Raw genomic sequence first — 17,352 nt, 5'->3', positions numbered from 1 at the left:
TTGGGAGATTCAGGGTCTGATCCCTACTAAGCTATGATATCTACTGGGTGACCTTAGGCCAGACTCTTTTTCATCCTGAACTACTTCACAGAATTGTTATGTGAATAAAGTGGGGGGTGAGGACATTTGTATGTGCTGCCTCGAACATCTTGGTGGAAATATGGGTTATAAGTGTAACTAATCAATATACAAATAAATAATGAGAAGTTTTGGGGACCCATTCACCCCATCACATCACATCCCATAGAGTTCAGAAGCAGGATTCAGGTGAGTGTTTACATTTCAAAAAGTAGAACACAACTGATTTCCATTGGTCTGCATAGCCTGGACCAAAATCCATTTTGCATCCCAGAGCACTTTGGTTTTTTTTCCTCATTCCAGTCTCAAAACACATGGAATACCTGTAGTTCAGTAGTAGATGTTGCCTTTTGGCCTGCTGAAGGACCCAAGTTCAGTTCAGCATTTTCAGCTGGCTGTTGGGCATGCTGACTACATATGATGTCTATTATGGTTGGATATGGTTGGAAAATCGCACTGTAAAAATTAAACACTGTGTGATTTGTTGATATATGTTATTTTAAATCATTTGGTTCCAAAACTTCATAACCACATACAAAGACAAACATTATTTGTTAGTGTCTGGAATGGAAAAAAATCAAGACAAGCTGCTGCTGTATGCTTTTGTTCTTCTATGATATAATTTGACAAGGAATCTCCCCCCCCCCCCATTTTTTTATATTTCTTGTCTGATGTTATAAGTATTTGTATATGCTTGGTTGTTGTTGGGTTTTTTGTGTATGCATGTGTATTGACTTGTTTTGTATACTGAACATTACTGTTTAAATGTAATAACCAAGGAGTTCTTGGTCTTGATAATCTCCCCTTTTCTCCCTCTTCCGTGCCCCCAGATGTGGCACTGACGTCATGGACTGGAGACAACAAGTGCCACCAAAGCCGTGTAATTTCCTATACCATCCCCATCAACAACCCATTAGGCCCCAAGGCTGCTGCTGTGGTAGAGACCCAGGTATGCATGTATAGTTTTTAAAATAAGGTATAGATGGGGTGGGGTGGAGGGCAGGTGTCTCTGGGGCATCACTTTGGCTGGATCAAGAAGGGTTTTCTACTAAATGATGTTTTGGAACATTAGGACTGGTATCCTCTTGGTATCATATACACTTATAACTCAAGGGCAACTTCGTTTCTCATTCTGCCCTCCTCTGGAGTACTGCAACAGGAATGAGAGGCAGTCTCTACTCCTTCCGCTCCCAGCTCAGCTGTGTAATCGTTGTACAGCATCCCCCACAGGGCTTGAGAGCTACCTCAGGGGAGAGAGGTGCAGAGCTGTGTATGCATAGTGTAATGATCCATATGTGTGATGCATGATCTCTGCTTAGATCTTACTACTCCATCTTGTTATCTTTACCCAAGATACTTTGAACGTCAACTCCCATAAACAGCTTAATTTATATACCACTTCATACTGAACTAGCCTTGTCTAAGCAGTTTACAACTGTAAGCCTGAGTCAAGCTTGCGCCCTTTTGCTGGTATTGAACTTGCAGCCTAATAATAATAATAACAACAACAACAACAACAACAATAATAATAATAATTATTATTAATAACCCGCCTCTCCCTGTGTTGGATCAAGGCGGGTAACAGCATATAAAAAGAGAAAACAATAAAATCAAAGGCACAGAAACGGTAGATAAAGGTACACCAGACTCCAAATTCCCACTCCCTCCCTTTTTTTGAGTGAGTGGCTTCAGTACAAGCATTTAACCATTGCGCCACCATGTTCCCTTGCATTTGACAATTTTAACTGTGTCTCTTGGGAGCTACATTCTAAAACATACAGAAGGTACAAGGATGGGGAAGGATGCTATAGACCAGTGAAGGGTGTAGTAGAGGAAGTACTGGCACATGGCATTAGCCTGTAGTGGCTGTATGTATGTATGTGTGTATTAGTACAGAATTTACATTTGTCACCCTTTTGCTTCTCTTTCCTTCCCCCTCAACTGATGGCCAGACTCTCTTCCGTGCCAGTTCCAAGAGCGGGGGCTGTGTGATTGATTCAGAAGTGATCACACAGGGCATCCCCTACCAGGACTACTTCTACACAGTCCATCGATACTGTATCACTACAGTGGCCAAAAGCAAGGCTCGGCTCAGGTACTGGTTCCTACATCTCATTCCCATTCATGTAGTGGAACCAGGGCTCACAGGGTTGCACTTCTTGAGCTTTTTGATTAACAGGGATGATGCTAATCTTCCATCAAGCTTTCCTCTTTCCACTGAGAGTGATAGCTAACCAGGAGCATATTTCCCGTTGCCCTACATTTTGTACTATAGATCCTTTCTTTACATGTGTACTTTGCTCACCAGCCTTAATCTGGTTCTGAGCAACTGTTGGAAAGGAGCAATAGAAGTTTAGGATAGAATTGCTGATCAGAGTGTGGAAACTTCACTTTCTTTTGTGACTATGCTGTTTGAGGGATTTTGGAAGTTGTGGTCCAAAAGAAGTAAAATTTCCAGATTCTACTCCTGATCTTGTCTTTGGAGAGTGAGGAGACATATTCAGTGGGATGGCTGATGGAATAAACCTCCAGGTCCCTCAGTTATGGATCAAAAGATAATCAAAGCTTGGTCTCCCTTTCCATTCCTTGCAAAAGTGGGTTTTCTCAATTTCCCAGAATCCCAGAATTGGGGACAGAGTGAGGGGAAGCAATAGAAGCTTGGTTTGGCTTGACCAGGGCAACCTGTCTTTGTGACAGAGTCTCCTCTGAGATCCGGTATCGGAAGCAGCCGTGGAACCTAGTGAAGACGCTCATTGAAAAAAACGCCTGGAGTGGTGTTGAAGAGTATTTCCAACACTTAGGTATGTGAAATAAGTGGCAAAGCCTCAACATAGCACCCCTTACCTCAAAGTGGTACTTTCAGGAGGTTCAAGGGACTATATTTCTCCTGCTGCCCTGAACTACATGTGGGTTTCCAGCCATGCAAAAATCAGATGGCATGATTTGGATAGCCATGGTTCTGGAGGATATGTCTGTATTTGTATCTGTATCTGTATCTGTATCTGAAGGATAAATCAAGGGTATGTTTTGGAGGAGGGGAAATTTATAAATGGGAGAAAGCAATCTCTTGTGTGAGAGGACCCTTTCCCAGCCCTTCCCACATCTCTCTCTCTTGACTGTTTCAGAGCTGGCACTGGTGCAGGCAGAGAAAGCCCTGCTAGAGGAGAGCTGCCATGGCAAAGAACCACGAGGGCTCTTGTCTGGACTCCGCCGCAGGAAACGCACACTGAGCTGGAGAGCCCCTCATATTGAACCCCCAATTCCCCCATTACCCGATGGTGAGGGGACAAGCCGCACCATTCGACCCTCAGGTATCCCCCTGCCTGTGCAAAGTGGGTAGATTAGAGACTCCAACCTTCCTTGTCCCTTTCATTTTGGGTTGATTGCCCAGTGTTTGGGAGAATGCTATCCCCAGCAGCCTCTGAGTGGTTCTGTCTCTCCTATCTTGCAGGCAGCCTTACCTCACGGCTTTCAGAGCAGCTGTCTGAGCAAGGGCAAAGCCAGACAGTCTCCACAGTGATCCTCATCATCAGCATGGTGTAAGTGAGCTACTGACTTGGGGAGGCAAGAATGGGTTGTTTGGAGAGGATTTAGAGCAAAGGTGGGACATTTAGTCACCCTGATATGACTGGATAACCACTCCTGGTGAAACTGATGAGACTTAGAATCCAGCATCTTTCTAACATGTAGAAAGATCTATAGGTTATTTGTTCCCAATTTTAGAGCACACTAAGATGGAAAGATCTACAGGTTATTTGTTTCCAATCTTAGAGCACACTGTGTGTGCCGCAGAAACCAATTTTCACCACTGCTGGGTGCACTAGTGTTGGAATCACCTTACTTCTGACTGGCATTTTGGACAAAATCTGGTCCAAAACAAATGGGTTGGGGGGGGGAGTTGGGAGGTCCTGGGGTGAGTGAATTCAAGCCACAGCATTTGCATGCAATTTTGGCCAGTTTTCAGTTACAGAATTGCTCAGAAATTACACTAAATTCTACCTATAGTGTGGCATCAGGGGCTGCAAAAGTGGGGTTCAGCAGCCACATGCAACCCAAAGATTCTCCTTTCCCCACAACTCCCTCAGAGTCTGCTGTGAGTTAAATTGTGCTATCATATATATTTTTCCTCAGAGGTAAGTCCCACTATATTCTAGCGTGCTTTCTCCTAGAACTGTGTGTGTAGGATTGAACTTATTAGGCAAAATTGGGAGGCCAAGGGTGGGGTGGAATGGCATCTGTGCCTTTTCTGATCCTCACAGTTGCCAGGAATATTGCTGTCAAGGCTGGACAGGAATGTACATAGCAGAACATGAGGAAGGGCTGGCTTACTGCATTGGGAAATAAGTGAAATAACAGACATTGCCTTCAAAAAGCCCCTATATGCCATTTACAAGACCATTGAGACCAGAGCCTAAATTACCTACTTGTGTCCTGCATCTGAAAGGAAGAATGTGATGTCCATTTTTTCAGGACTTAGGAAGTTCCTTGGGAGGAAAGAGCAGTGGGGAATAGTCAAGATGAGATAAAGGGTGGGGGTGGGGGCACTTACATTGCTTGTCTTTGGAGGTTTTCTCCAACAAGATAGTTTACCTGCACAGATCATAGTAGAGGTCTGGCTCAAATTACACAATACATTAAAACGTGTCGCTGCCATTCGAAACCGGTAGCACACACTTAATCCCCTGTCATTGTGTTTAAGACAGCCTTAGCCCAGATGTCACAATGTTGTGTGGGCATGGATGGTTGTGACATCAAGTCATAGATAATTTGCAGTAGATGTTGAGGATGGCATAACAGGGAAGAGTAAAAGATCGTGACTGGTATCCTGTTCAATATTTACAAGACTATATGTCAGATATGATCTTGTAACTCTTGAAATTCACCTTTACAGTTATTAATTACTAAATATGACTCTAAAAACCTATGTCTTAAGTCAGGCTGCACCCCAGCCAAATAATTTCTGAGCCACCACAGATTGGGGCACTGGGAAACATGACTGTAGTACTCTCCCAGTCATGGGAGCATAATGAGATAAGCAGCCTCAGAAGGACCCCAAAGGCCTGCCCATCTCAGTTTGTTGCTGCAGCCATCATTTCCTGGAGCCCTGATCTTCAGCACCTCAGAACCCATTTTGCTGGGGCACTGTCTGGCTTAAGAGGAAAGTTTTTGGGGAGTGACCTTGGAAGATGTAGCTGTGACAGTAAAACTTTGTCATTGCAGCTTCATCTGCCAATGAAGGGTCTTGGCCAATTTCATTGTGAGCAAAAGGCCTTATGAGTTAGGGCCATCATAGCTTGGTGGTTGAAAACCTTTGCACACAAAATGCCCCATGTTTAATTTTCAGTTACTCGAAGCAGGGCTAAGGAAGGACTTGTGTCCAAAACACTGGGGAGCCGCTGGTAGTCTATGTGAACAATACTGAATGTGTTTGGGGGTGGGGGGAGAAATCTGACCCAGTGTATGGCACCTTTGTCTTGGGAGAGGAGGCACATGTCTTGTTGGGGAAAAGTTTCTAGTTCTATCCCCAGTAACTCTAGGTATGGCTGGAAAAAAATGTATTACAAAGCCTAGAGAACTGATCCTTGTAGGTCAGTGGTTCTCAAACTCTTTACTCTTTTGGTCCCCTTTATGTCCCCTTTAGATCTACATGCAGATTTTACACCCCTCTGATGCAGTACACGAATAAAAGCATTTTGTTTGTTTAGTGTGCATATTTTCATTTGCACAGTAATGTATATTCATAGTACAGTATAACATTTTATAAGGAAATAAAATCATTCAAATTACAGTAGTAGTTTTATTTAAGTAAATTCAATATTTAACGCAACACGTGTAAATTTAATACATAAAAAAAGTTTGGGGAGAAGAGGAGGAGGAGGGTTCAGGACCTCCAAGTCATGGGACCCCCACCCCCTTTCAACAATTCTTATGCAGACCCCGCCAGGGCTCAAGCCTCACCATTTGAGAACTTGCTGTAGATGTCATACTGGGTAAATAGACAAATGGCCTGACTCGGTATAAGGCCTGTCTTTCTGTATTAATTGTTCCAGCAATTCTGGCCTGACACAGAAAAATGTACTATGTAAATATCTGTCTATCACATTATTTCCTGTGCCATAGAATGGCCAGAGGAGATCATAATTCAGTGGTAGTTCAGTGGCATTTCCAGGTAGTTCATGGTTCAGGTTTATGCCAGGCTGTTTGAATTGAAAGGATTAGGTAAGAGATGATGGGTAGAACCTGTACCAGAGGCCTAGCGAACCAGTACCAGTTTGAGTAGATAGCACTGGTGTAGGTGAACAAATTGTCTAACCCCAATAAAAAGATATTCCCTTTGTTTCTAACCCCCTCCCCTGTTTCTGAGATTCAAACTGTTGTGCAAATGGTACAAAAAGGTGGTAACTTTGCTTGCATTAAAAGTAGAGAAAGTGTTGGAAAGGGAGCCCATTATGGTAGAATCCTCTGGTTGTCTTTTTATTTCTGTTTTGCCAGGGGTGGGTAATAGGAGCAAAGGTTCACACCTTTCTTTTTCTCCTTCTCCTACTTCTGCCTTCGCACAGGATATGTGTGAGGTATTGTATGGAAATTGTCACTCCTTGCTTCTTTGGCTCAGGCACCCTTTCAACCTTGTTCCTAACCTATCCTCATCTTGCACTGATCCTACTGCTTACTCAGATGCCATCCATTTCTGCCACTGACCTTTGCAGATCATGTCCCACCTCTCTCCCTCCATCACAGTCACAAATGGTTTATTTATCTGCCTATATCCTTATTTACTTGGCTCTTTTAGACTTGATTCCTATCATCACAACCGTCCCCTTTTCTTCTCTTTCCCTTAGCTTATTGTCATTGTTCATCTCCTGTTGTCTTCCATTTTTCCTCTCTGCTATCTTTTGATTGCTCATTCCCCTTAGTGGTCGTTTCATTCTCAAGAATATGACATGCTCTGCCCTGTAAGGAAAGCAAAGAAGGCAGTGCAGTTCTGCAACCAGACTGATTTTTTTACCCTGACTAAAGTACAGAAAGTTGTATATGGTTACCTCATTTTTGCCTTCTCTGATCTGCTCCTGGTAATCATAGTGAGACACAACATGCTCTATAAACCACTATGCAAGTCCCTGACTGTTGTATAACCTATTTAGCCCCACTCTGCCTTCATCTCTGTGGTTTCTCATATCTCGCCCATAGATTTTCATAACATATATTCTGAGCCCTGAGGACAAGTGAATAGGGAAAAAAGATAGATGAGAGATCAATAGCAACTCCATCGCTTGTGCAAAATAACAGGCTACAACACATGATTCTAGCTTAGATGGGATTACATTCTGCAGTTACAACCCAATTTTAATGTTGTCAGCCATCACTTGAGTACAGTGGTACCCCGGGATACGAATTACCCAGGTTACGAATTTTTCGGGTTACGAAAAAATCCCATAGGGATTTATTGTTTCGGCTTACGAAGGTTTTTTCGGGTTACGAAAAAACCCCGGCGCTGTTTTCAATGGAGCCGCGGCAGAGCCGCGGCTTTTTTTCCATTAGCGCCTATGGCAATTCGGGTTACGAAGGTTTTTCGGGTTACGAAATTAGCCGCGGAACGAATTAATTTCGTAACCCGAGGTACCACTGTACTTAAATGTGTGGAGCAGCCAACCTGGAGTGGTTGTCACAGACCATTCTTTCTGATCACACCCGGCAGTTTCCTAACAATAATGGGGTGCTTGCTATCACTCCAGCTAAGTGGCATGAACTCATTCCCTCTCTTCCTCACCCATTCTCATCTCCATATTTGTTAATTCCTGTGTTTGCTGTCTTTAAATACTGTGATCTGATGAGCTACGTGCCACTGACTTTCCACAGGGAGATGTCATATTAGTAATATCAAGTCAGTGCAGAGTATACTGATAACTGGTTGTGCCTTGTACTTTTAATGTGAGTAGGGGGTGGGGGAGAAATGTGATCTCATAAGGTTTGAACTCAACGTATCTGTATGTAAAAAGGCTTAAGCTGCTGGGAGAGACTGTAGCTCAAAGATACAGCACATGCTTGGCTTGGAGAAAGTCTCTGAGTCCAGTCCCTAGCATTTCCAGTTAGAAGGATCAAGGAACAGGTGATGTGAAAGAGAGGCTTCTAGTGGAGAAGAAAGATGTAAGAAAGGTGGAGAGGTGCTCTATCCTTCTGTTTACAGTGGGCCTTTGGTCTCTGCTGGGGTTTGGTTCCCTCAAGTCCCATTATAGACAATGGCATCGTAAAACAGTGCCCCTTATATAAAATGGAAAATGGTTTCCTTTTTTGGACTGTTTTTAAAATATATTTTTGAGTCATGGATAGTTGGATGCTGGATTTCCTTCCGTTAGCGTAACAAAATTATTTCTTTTTGCAATACATTAGATAGCTTCTTATTTTTCCATTACTTTTTAAAAAGAAAAACATAGGATATTAGTACAAAACTTGAACATTTTACTAAATATACTTCTAAACATGTCCTTTAAAAGTAAAAAAAGAAAGAAAGATAACTGAAAAATATTATTCATTGCACATTATAGGGAGAGGAAAGGTCAAAACAGATATTGGGTAGGGACACAGTTAAACCAGGCAGGGAGAAGTCAACACATTTTGTATGGATTTATCTTGTGAAATCCCTGCTCCTCTTAAAATCATAGAGTTGGAATAGACTCCAAGGGCCATCCAGTCCAACCGCCTGTCATGCAGGAATGCACAATCAAAGCAGTCTTCACAGATGGGCAACTTGCCTCTGCTTAAAAACTGTTAAAGAAGAAGAAGGGGGAGGAGGGGTCCCTAACCTAGAACTCTACTATCAAGCTAACATCTTGAATTGGTTGACAAACTGGATAAAACTTGAAAATCAGGAACTGCTGAATTTGGAAGGTTTCAATAACAGATACGGATGGCATGCCTATCTTTATTATGAGAAAACAAAGGTACATCAAGAATTTCAACAACATGTAATTAGGAAACCACTAATTAAAATATGGGAGGGGAAAAAAGATAGACAGGAAAATTCCTCTGTGGATATAAACACATGAAGCCTTTTTCTGTAGATGGAAAAATTTAGATCAATGGTTAATCTATGAAGATCTGACTATTAAAATCCAAGATGGACAATACCAAATGAAACCGATGGAAGAATTACAACAGCTAGATGCAAAGATGCATTGGTTTCTTTACACGCAATTGAAAGAATGATATAAAATGGATTCTAAACTGATAGGTATATATATAACCATTGAAAGAATGCTGAACATAAAATTTGTTTTACGACTGGAAATATATTTACTAAATATGTCAAATAAAATACCAGCTGATCTTGAAAGGAAATATTGGAGAATACTCCTCTATTTGATAACAACATCAAGACTCTTAATAGCTCGACACTGGAGGAGCAATGTAATACCAGACTTAGATCTCTGTCTTCAAAAATTGATGGACACATTGGAGATGGATAAGCTTACAGCGCATGTGAAACAAAAAGACATTGATAGAGTCGAGAGAGATTGGTATCCGATAATATCCTTTTGTAAAGTGAGATGGTTGTAAGGAAGCCGGAAAGACAGAAAACTGAATGTGATAGAGATTAAGGGGAATTTACTTTTATGTTTACTCTTCTACATCTCATTTTGTTTTTGTAAATATCGGAACTTAAATAAGCAGTACATTCGGGATAACGGAAATTTCAGATGTGCATAAAAAATCTAATTGGTGAGTGGGTAAGCATAAGGCAGGATGGGGATAAGAGGAAGTTTTTTCTTTGTGGAAACATCACTGAAGGGGATACGTACGAAAAGAAGTATGAAACCCAGAAAATATACCAAGAATCGATTTTTTAATTGTAAAATAATCAAATAAAAATTAAAAAAGAAGATTCCACCACCTTCTAAGGCAGTGTATTCCACTGTTCAACAGCTCTTACCTTCAGGAAGTTCTTCCTAATATGTATGTGAAATCTCTTTCCCTGTAGTTCTAATCCATTGCTTTGGTGTCCTCATCCCTGGAGCAGCAGAAAACAAGTTGGCTCCATCACCATTATGGCATCTTTTCAAATATTTAAACATGGTTATCATGTCACCTCTTAGCCTTCCCTTCTCCAGCTTCCTAAACTGCTCCTCATAGAGCATGGTTTCCAGACTTTTTACCATTTTGGTCACCGTCCTCTGGGCACATTGCAGCATGTCAACTTCTATCTTGAATTGCAGTCCCCAGAACTGGACACAGTATACTAGGTGAGGTCTGACCAAAGCAGAAAGAGCCGTACAATTACTTCCCTTGATCTAGACACTTCAAGCTTCTTTTATCTTTGCTCAGTGACCAGTGATAACAGATAAAAGCCTCAGAAATTGTTGCATGGACCTGAGTCCCATTTGCAATCCAAGAACTTGCTGAATTTGACTGCGTTTCAGTTTGCAGGCCAGGAAAGAGTTGCACAGGGAACTTTTTGAATGGAATAACAATAAAAATAAAGTTTGTACCTTGAATGTCATTATCTGATCAGGAGAAGGACATATGCAGGTCAGTGTCTAGATTGTCAAATGTTACTGTGGTGATAGACTGAGCTAGTCATTGATGGTGCCACTTCCACATACTGTACATTGAGATCATCCTCTCCTACTTGTTTACATCACTGGTTGGAGCAGAGTGTTCCTCTGCCTCTGGTCCATATAGGATGTTGTTCCAGTACCCTTTCTAGGTGTAGGGCCAAGTTTGGCAGTGGCTATGGGTCAGGCTTGTATTTGTTGTAAGAAAGATCCAAATTTTAACATAATTGTGGCTAGAATGTCTCTGTATTTTTAGCCCTTACCAAGGTATTACTTTGGAATACCATCTAACCTGCCATTTTAAGAAAACATATTTGAGGAATTAATAGGTGTCAATCTTGATTTGATCAGTTTATTTAAGGGTCATACTAGCTTCAGATATGGAAGGTTGATTACATTTTTTCAACATGAAGTATCTTTCAGGAATGTGAGTAATTGCTCCCCTTCTCCATCCAAAGTGGTACACCCCAAATACCTCTGTGGTCGCTTCGCTTTCCAACCCATTTCTGTTTCCCTGCAGCCTGGTGGTTTTGGTCATCCTCAACATGATGCTGTTTTACCGGCTTTGGTCTCTGGAGCACACAGCCCGAACCTTTGAATCCTGGCAGGCTTATGCACTCTCCAATGGGTGAGAAATTGGAAGAGATCAAGGGCAGATTGATAAACAAAAAATTGAAAATACTGTATTTTTTGCCTTACATTTAAAATCAGAAACAGTGATTTTACACCAGAATTCAGTTACAGTTAAAATGTTGTCAGTATTGAGCTTGCAAAGGTGGATCAGCTTCAGCCCCCTTGCTTACAGAGTTGGTTTTATCAACTATAGAGGTAGCATGCACTTTTGGTCTGACTATGGCAGCATCTGCACCTCTAACGGCCATGGCTGAATGGTATGGAATTCTGGGATGTATAATTTTGTGAGCCACTTAGCCTTCTCTGGCAGAGAGCTCTGGTATGACAACAAAGTACAAATCCCAGTACTGTATTCCATAGAATGGAGCCATGACAAAGCGGTGTCAAACTACATTATTTCTGCAGTACAGATGCAGCTTATATCTCTACCTCTCTTTCTCTCTTTCTGTCTGTCTCTCTTTTTCTGTCTTTCTGTGTATGTAAATCAGTTTTTCCCAAACTGTCATCCTTCAGATGTATTGGACTGCAAGTTTTTTTTCTAATGTTGGGATGTAACAAGAAATTTGTTTTATTGTAATGTAACTTTTTAGTGAAGACACTCTGGGAACTTATTAAAGGGCAGGATATATCAAGCAGATAAAAATAAAACAACAGACATATTTGAGAACATATTGTTATCATCCAGGTACACTCAAAATTGAGTCATCATTGGATATAAACTTCTGCTGGGGATATTTTTAGTGGGAAACCAAGATTTGTTTCTGTGAAATAAAGGCATCATTTCACCAGAACATACATTTTAAAATAGCTCTACTTTATTTAGCAACATTTGTTCAGTGGAGACTATGAGCCTTCTTTGGATTATGCCTGAGAAGAGACTTTCTAAAACAGAAGAGAGAATTGTGTGGCTCATCAGATGTTTCTGAACTGCAGTTCCCAGCATCCCTTACCATTGACTGCTGATGAAGGCCGATGGGAACTGCAGTCCAAGAGCACACACATTCCTCACTGCTTCCATAAAATAATTGTTTGAATTTGAGTTTCTTCCCAGAAATGCAAGACTTCATGGCTGGACAAGTCAGAAAAGAGATTGTTTAATAACTTGAAATGCTGAATGGTCAGCATCAGACAAATGGTATCAGCAGCTCAATGGCTAGCCAGTTTTAGAAGCCTGGAGCAGTGGAGGTTCTGGGAGGCAAATTCATGGCAACATTAAGCAATGACACTGAAGAGATGGCAAACCTGGACACACAAGGGATAGAGATGAGTGGGACATGGAAGACTTTTCCTGACAGCCTTTGATCATGGTCCGCTCTTGCTTTTCCCTGACAGAAAGCTACCACAGACAGCATCAGAATGGGCTGAGATTTTGGAGCTACAGAAGCGGTTCCATAGCGTGGAAGTGCAGAAGTGGAAACAGATCCTCAAGGCCTCAGTGGAGCTTCTGGATGAGGTAATGCCTGGAGTTACTGATTGTCATGAGAAAGCAGATAAGGTGCAGAGCTTGGAAACAGTGCTTTGTTTGGCCTACAATTTCTGGATGCTAAAAAGTAGTGTTTCCAAGTTCTGCTAGTGTTCATGCAAAACTCAGCAGCCCTTTCCAGCTTAAATGTCCCTCCTCAATAGAAACTGAAAAATAAGAAGCTGTGACCTGTTGAACATATGATTTAGCCTAGTTGCTTATTCTGTGGATGCTTTATTCAAGTTCTCTTGATTATTAAGTAGAATGATAAACTCTGCCCATATAGCCCAAGCTGATCATCCCATCCCAGCACCTGAGATGATACCAGACATCATTTTTCAATTCATCTTCATAACTTAAATGAATGTCAGTTGGTTTGTTTTTGTTAATAAAACAAAGGAAAGTCTAAAGTGGCTGTATTTGGACACCTTGTACCGTGTTCCTTGTGTTGCTTTGGCAACAACAAAGGGCCAAACCAGATATGAGAGGAGAATATGATTAACGGTGGGCTTCCCTCCTATCATTTTAAATAAAAATGCAGTTGTAAGGAGACAGGAAGAATGACCGGGTGCTATTGAAGCTTGCTTTTCTTTAAACCACTTCTGTGTATTTTTCCCCCTAATAATTAGTTAAATTTGCAATTTCCCTATTATCCAGGGAGCACAAGGCATTATAAGTGGCTCTCCTCTTCCATGCTTCTGTTCTTGTGAGAGCCCTGTGAGGGATGGAGAGAGAATGATTGGTTCAGATTCACCTAGTTACTTTCAGGGCTCCATGAGAACCTTGATCTCTGGAGTCTCAATACAACATTCTTAACTACTTCACTACACTAGCTGTTTCTGTTTAAATCCTTCCCTTTGCAGCTGCTACAATGATGAGGGAAACATGGTCCATTTCTGGTCCATAAGGCCCTACTTGGCTCTAATTCCCCACTCCAAGGCTTTCTTAAGCCTTGTGTCATTTTCTTTATTCTGGAGAATAATGTCACCTTCTTTCCAACAGATGAAGATCTCCCTCGAGAAGCTGTACCAGGGCATCACGGTGGCTGAGCCTCCCTTGGAGCCGGAGTGAAACCCCAATGATTCCCCATCTTGAGTGTTTCACTGGACTTTGGGAGAAGATTCCGGACCCCACTTTAAAGACTGCTGCGGGCTCAGTGGCACCCAGATCTGATGGGTGGGTGGGTGATGGGAATGACGTCTTCTCCTTGCCAGTTCATTACTTGGACCTTATTCTCAAGAGTGCCACTGACAGCAATGGATTCCCTCCTTTGTCCTGCTTCAGAGATACAGTGGTCTGGACACTCTCTCTCTCTTTCAGTCTCTGAGGGTCTCTGCAGTGGCTTCAATTGATCCCCCTCCCCCTTTAAGTGCTATTTATATTCCCCACAGGACCCCAGAGACTTTCTGACTTGCCACTCCTCTTTCCAACTGTTTTTAAAATTATTTTGGGGGGTGTATTGGATGGAAATGATTTAGAGGACTGAGTTTGGTGCTTGCATCTGCCTCTCTTATTGAGGCTTCACCAAAGTCTGGGAGAGTAATAACCCATTTCCTTCCATACTGTGGACAGCAAATGGCATCAAATTTATTTCCAAATCATTTTTTTCACTCACTTATGTGCAGATGGTTGAGTGAAAAACTCAGATCCCTCCATGGGCTCCTTCCTTGGCTCTCCATCCTTCTATCCTCCCATTCCCTTCCTTTTGTGTGCCTGATAGTTTCATCGAAGATATGTTTTTCAACATTACCTCCGAGAGGGTGGGCATACTCCCTCAATATCATATTGCCTTACACAGAAAGGCAGTTGGGTTGTGTAGGAGTTCATTGGGGCTAGGGTGGGAAACTTACAGACCATCAGATACAACTGCTGCTCCCATCCAGGGTGTGGAAAAGTTCTAGTTTTGGACTTCACCTCCCAGCATCCCCCATCTGCTGGTTGGGCATTCTGGAAGTTGGTCAGAAAAAGAATTTTCCTCCCACGATGACTTATAACTGCTCAGGTTTGGCTGAGATGCACGGGCAGAATCTTAACAGCATCTGTAAGCTTCAGGTTTCCCATCCTTGCTTTAGGGAATGTCTGGGAAAGAAATCCAAAAGGAACTGAGCTATTCCATCTCATTTTGAATGGTTTCTGCATTTCTTTGGGTGAGATTTGAGAGGTGTTGCATAGAAAGTACATGACTTCTTGACGGTGTCTGCTTTGCTCATCTCGCCATGTTCTTTGTTTAGCATAATATTGCCAGACTCGGGGGAGAAGGTGTTATCGAGATGAATCTAAGTGCAGACTGATAACGGTTGTGTTTTGGTTTATTTGTAAATCCCATGCAAGGAGGACCATGCTCCCAAACAACAAGACTCTCTTTGGCCTGATTCTTCCTCTGCCTGTCTCCAAGGCAACCTACAGGCTTTTCATTCACAAAGTGGAACTGTATCGTCACTTTAAAATGAGGTTTCACTGCCAGTCTGGGCCTGCGCGCCCTTCAAATACTGCCTGAGGGTGGGGATTGAAATCTGCCCCCTCCTGGGGAGGGGGTATGTCTGCCATCTCCTTGTTCTCTGTCCCTTAGAGCTCTGGAGGCTCAGGTTTCTGATCCCCCGCCCTTTTCACCCTTCTTCCCCCACCTTGTTTTTTAAAGCTGTGTTCAGTGTTAACAATCCTGTGTGTTCAAGGTTCCACAGAGGTACTGGGGCTTATTTATTAGGAAGCAGAATAAAGACTGTGGATCAGAATCTGTGAGGCGTTTGTGTGTATTTATGGGGAGGGCATTTTCAAAAAGCCTGGAATGCTCACTGGATAAAGTCAAGGAAGAAAGTGCCAAGACAGGTTTACCTTTGAACATTAAGAACACAGAAATAATGACCACAGATGATTTGTTGTTGCTTTTGTTGTTGTTGTTGTGTGCCTCCCAAGTTATTTTTTAATTATAGCAACCCTAAGGTGAACCTGTCATAGGGTTTTCTTGGCAAGCTACTTCAGAGAGGTTTGCATTATCTTCCTCTGAGTCTGAGTGTGATTTCCCCAAGATCCCCCAGTGGATTTCCATGGCTGAGCTGGGATTTGAACCAGTACTGTACTTTAGTGGCATTCCTCAGCATCATTTTCCTTTCCTTCATCCTTTACATTCTTTGCGGCATGTCCCTAAGTTTTACTTTCACCTTATACATCGGTTATATCATAATCCATAATTGTGGCCCCAAAACCTAGCTTCTACTTATACATGAGGTCAACCTATAGTCAAGTATATACAGTGATTCCTTTGAAATGATGCTAGAGTGACCCAAACTGTACCGTAAGGATGAAGCAGGTCTGGGACACAAATGGCTATCCAAAATAAGTTCATTGGCACATGCAATGTGATTATTTCTACCTACAGGCTTTTTTACACATACATATTCTGCATCATGGGCATTGCTTTTGGAAACGCACTCAGACCATGGCTTGTCCTATGAAGGTGATGTTTTTCAAGCGTGAGATAGACAGCATGGGTGAACTGATGCCTCTTGGAAGGAGAAGGAGATGGTTTGGAGACATTTCTATTTAGTCTCATTGTTACCAGTAAGAAGTAGATGTTTTAGTATCGTCTATCATTTAAAAGTCTGATGTCAACAAGCATTAGACTTTCTCTTCCTCATCTGGGAAAGATCTGAGCATCAACTTTAGGAAGTGCAATCTGGAGTTGTAGGAAAAGAGAGAGACCAAGCTCTAAAATGAAAATAGAATACCTATGTACATTTGGGAAGGGCAGAAGAGGAATCCCTTGGCAGTACTTTGGTGTTCCATCTTTCCTTTAAACATGCCCCAGTTAGCATCGTTCCTATCTTGTGTGCTCATGCTCCTCCTTTACAGAAGCATGTTTTATTGAAATTCCTCTATGCAGTTATAAGTCACCCAACGGTATCACAACTGAGGAATAATGGCTTGCCCAAGTCATAACTGTACCTCTTCAAATCTGAAGTTTTGCAACTTTTTGCAGTGGGAGGAGAGAAAGTAAGGGCTGGGTCCATTTCCTTGATCAGAATCATGAGAATGTAGCTCCAAGGATGGCTTTTGCAGCTTTTAAAATGTGTAGCTTGTGATAGTCTATTGTCAAATGCAATGGTGGTGCTTTTGCCAGCAAGTCTGCATTCCAAATGATTCTATATAAAGATAAAAGAAAGGAGCAGCAGAGCCTGGAAAAATTAGCTTTTTTGGACTATAATTTCCATATCCCTCTATCCAGCATGGCCACTGTCAATGCTAACTGGAGAATCCTATGAAGTGTAGTCCAAAAAAGGGGGAGAATTTTCCAAGCTCTGAATATGGTGCCAAAAGTGAAGGTACCTAGAACAGTCTGCAACACAAAACTCCAGAGAGCAGCCAGTAACCCAGTGCTCCAGAGCAAGAACACCAACTGAAGATTCCCAAATATCATTCCATTTACAGAAACGGTGTCCTGTTATGCCAGCATCTTCTGGTGCACTTTAAGCTGATCAATAGGATGAGGGACATGCAGACAAGGCTCTAGGACAGTGAGCACACATTTCAAAGTCCATTGATAATCAGGTACAAACAACAGTGTAGTTTTGTAGCCTTCTCTGTCGGAGAGCCCTGGTGCCACAACAAACGACACTTCTCAGAATTCCATAA

At 42.1% G+C, this 17,352-nt stretch overlaps 1 protein-coding gene across 3 annotated transcripts in view; it reads left to right on the top strand.

Annotated features, from left to right (window-relative positions):
• GRAMD1A (GRAM domain containing 1A) overlaps positions 1-15,457 on the top strand; it is a 54,663-nt gene extending 39,206 nt beyond the window's left edge. For 2 of the 3 annotated variants that reach the window (XM_042440057.1, XM_042440056.1), the window contains 9 exons: positions 909-1,027; positions 2,031-2,173; positions 2,776-2,879; positions 3,204-3,389; positions 3,530-3,617; positions 6,639-6,650; positions 11,149-11,256; positions 12,594-12,714; positions 13,726-15,457. In XM_042440057.1, the coding sequence (XP_042295991.1) occupies positions 909-1,027; positions 2,031-2,173; positions 2,776-2,879; positions 3,204-3,389; positions 3,530-3,617; positions 6,639-6,650; positions 11,149-11,256; positions 12,594-12,714; positions 13,726-13,794 (950 nt within the window). In that variant the 3' untranslated portion in view covers positions 13,795-15,457. The remainder of the gene's footprint in view (positions 1-908; positions 1,028-2,030; positions 2,174-2,775; positions 2,880-3,203; positions 3,390-3,529; positions 3,618-6,638; positions 6,651-11,148; positions 11,257-12,593; positions 12,715-13,725) is intronic. The other variant, XM_042440058.1, reaches the window with a different exon arrangement.
• Positions 15,458-17,352: the final 1,895 nt, after the last annotated feature.

This window comes from Sceloporus undulatus, chromosome 9 (genome assembly GCF_019175285.1).
Source record: "Sceloporus undulatus isolate JIND9_A2432 ecotype Alabama chromosome 9, SceUnd_v1.1, whole genome shotgun sequence".
Lineage (NCBI taxonomy): Eukaryota > Metazoa > Chordata > Lepidosauria > Squamata > Phrynosomatidae > Sceloporus > Sceloporus undulatus.
This window is presented reverse-complemented; position numbering and strand designations above follow the sequence as displayed.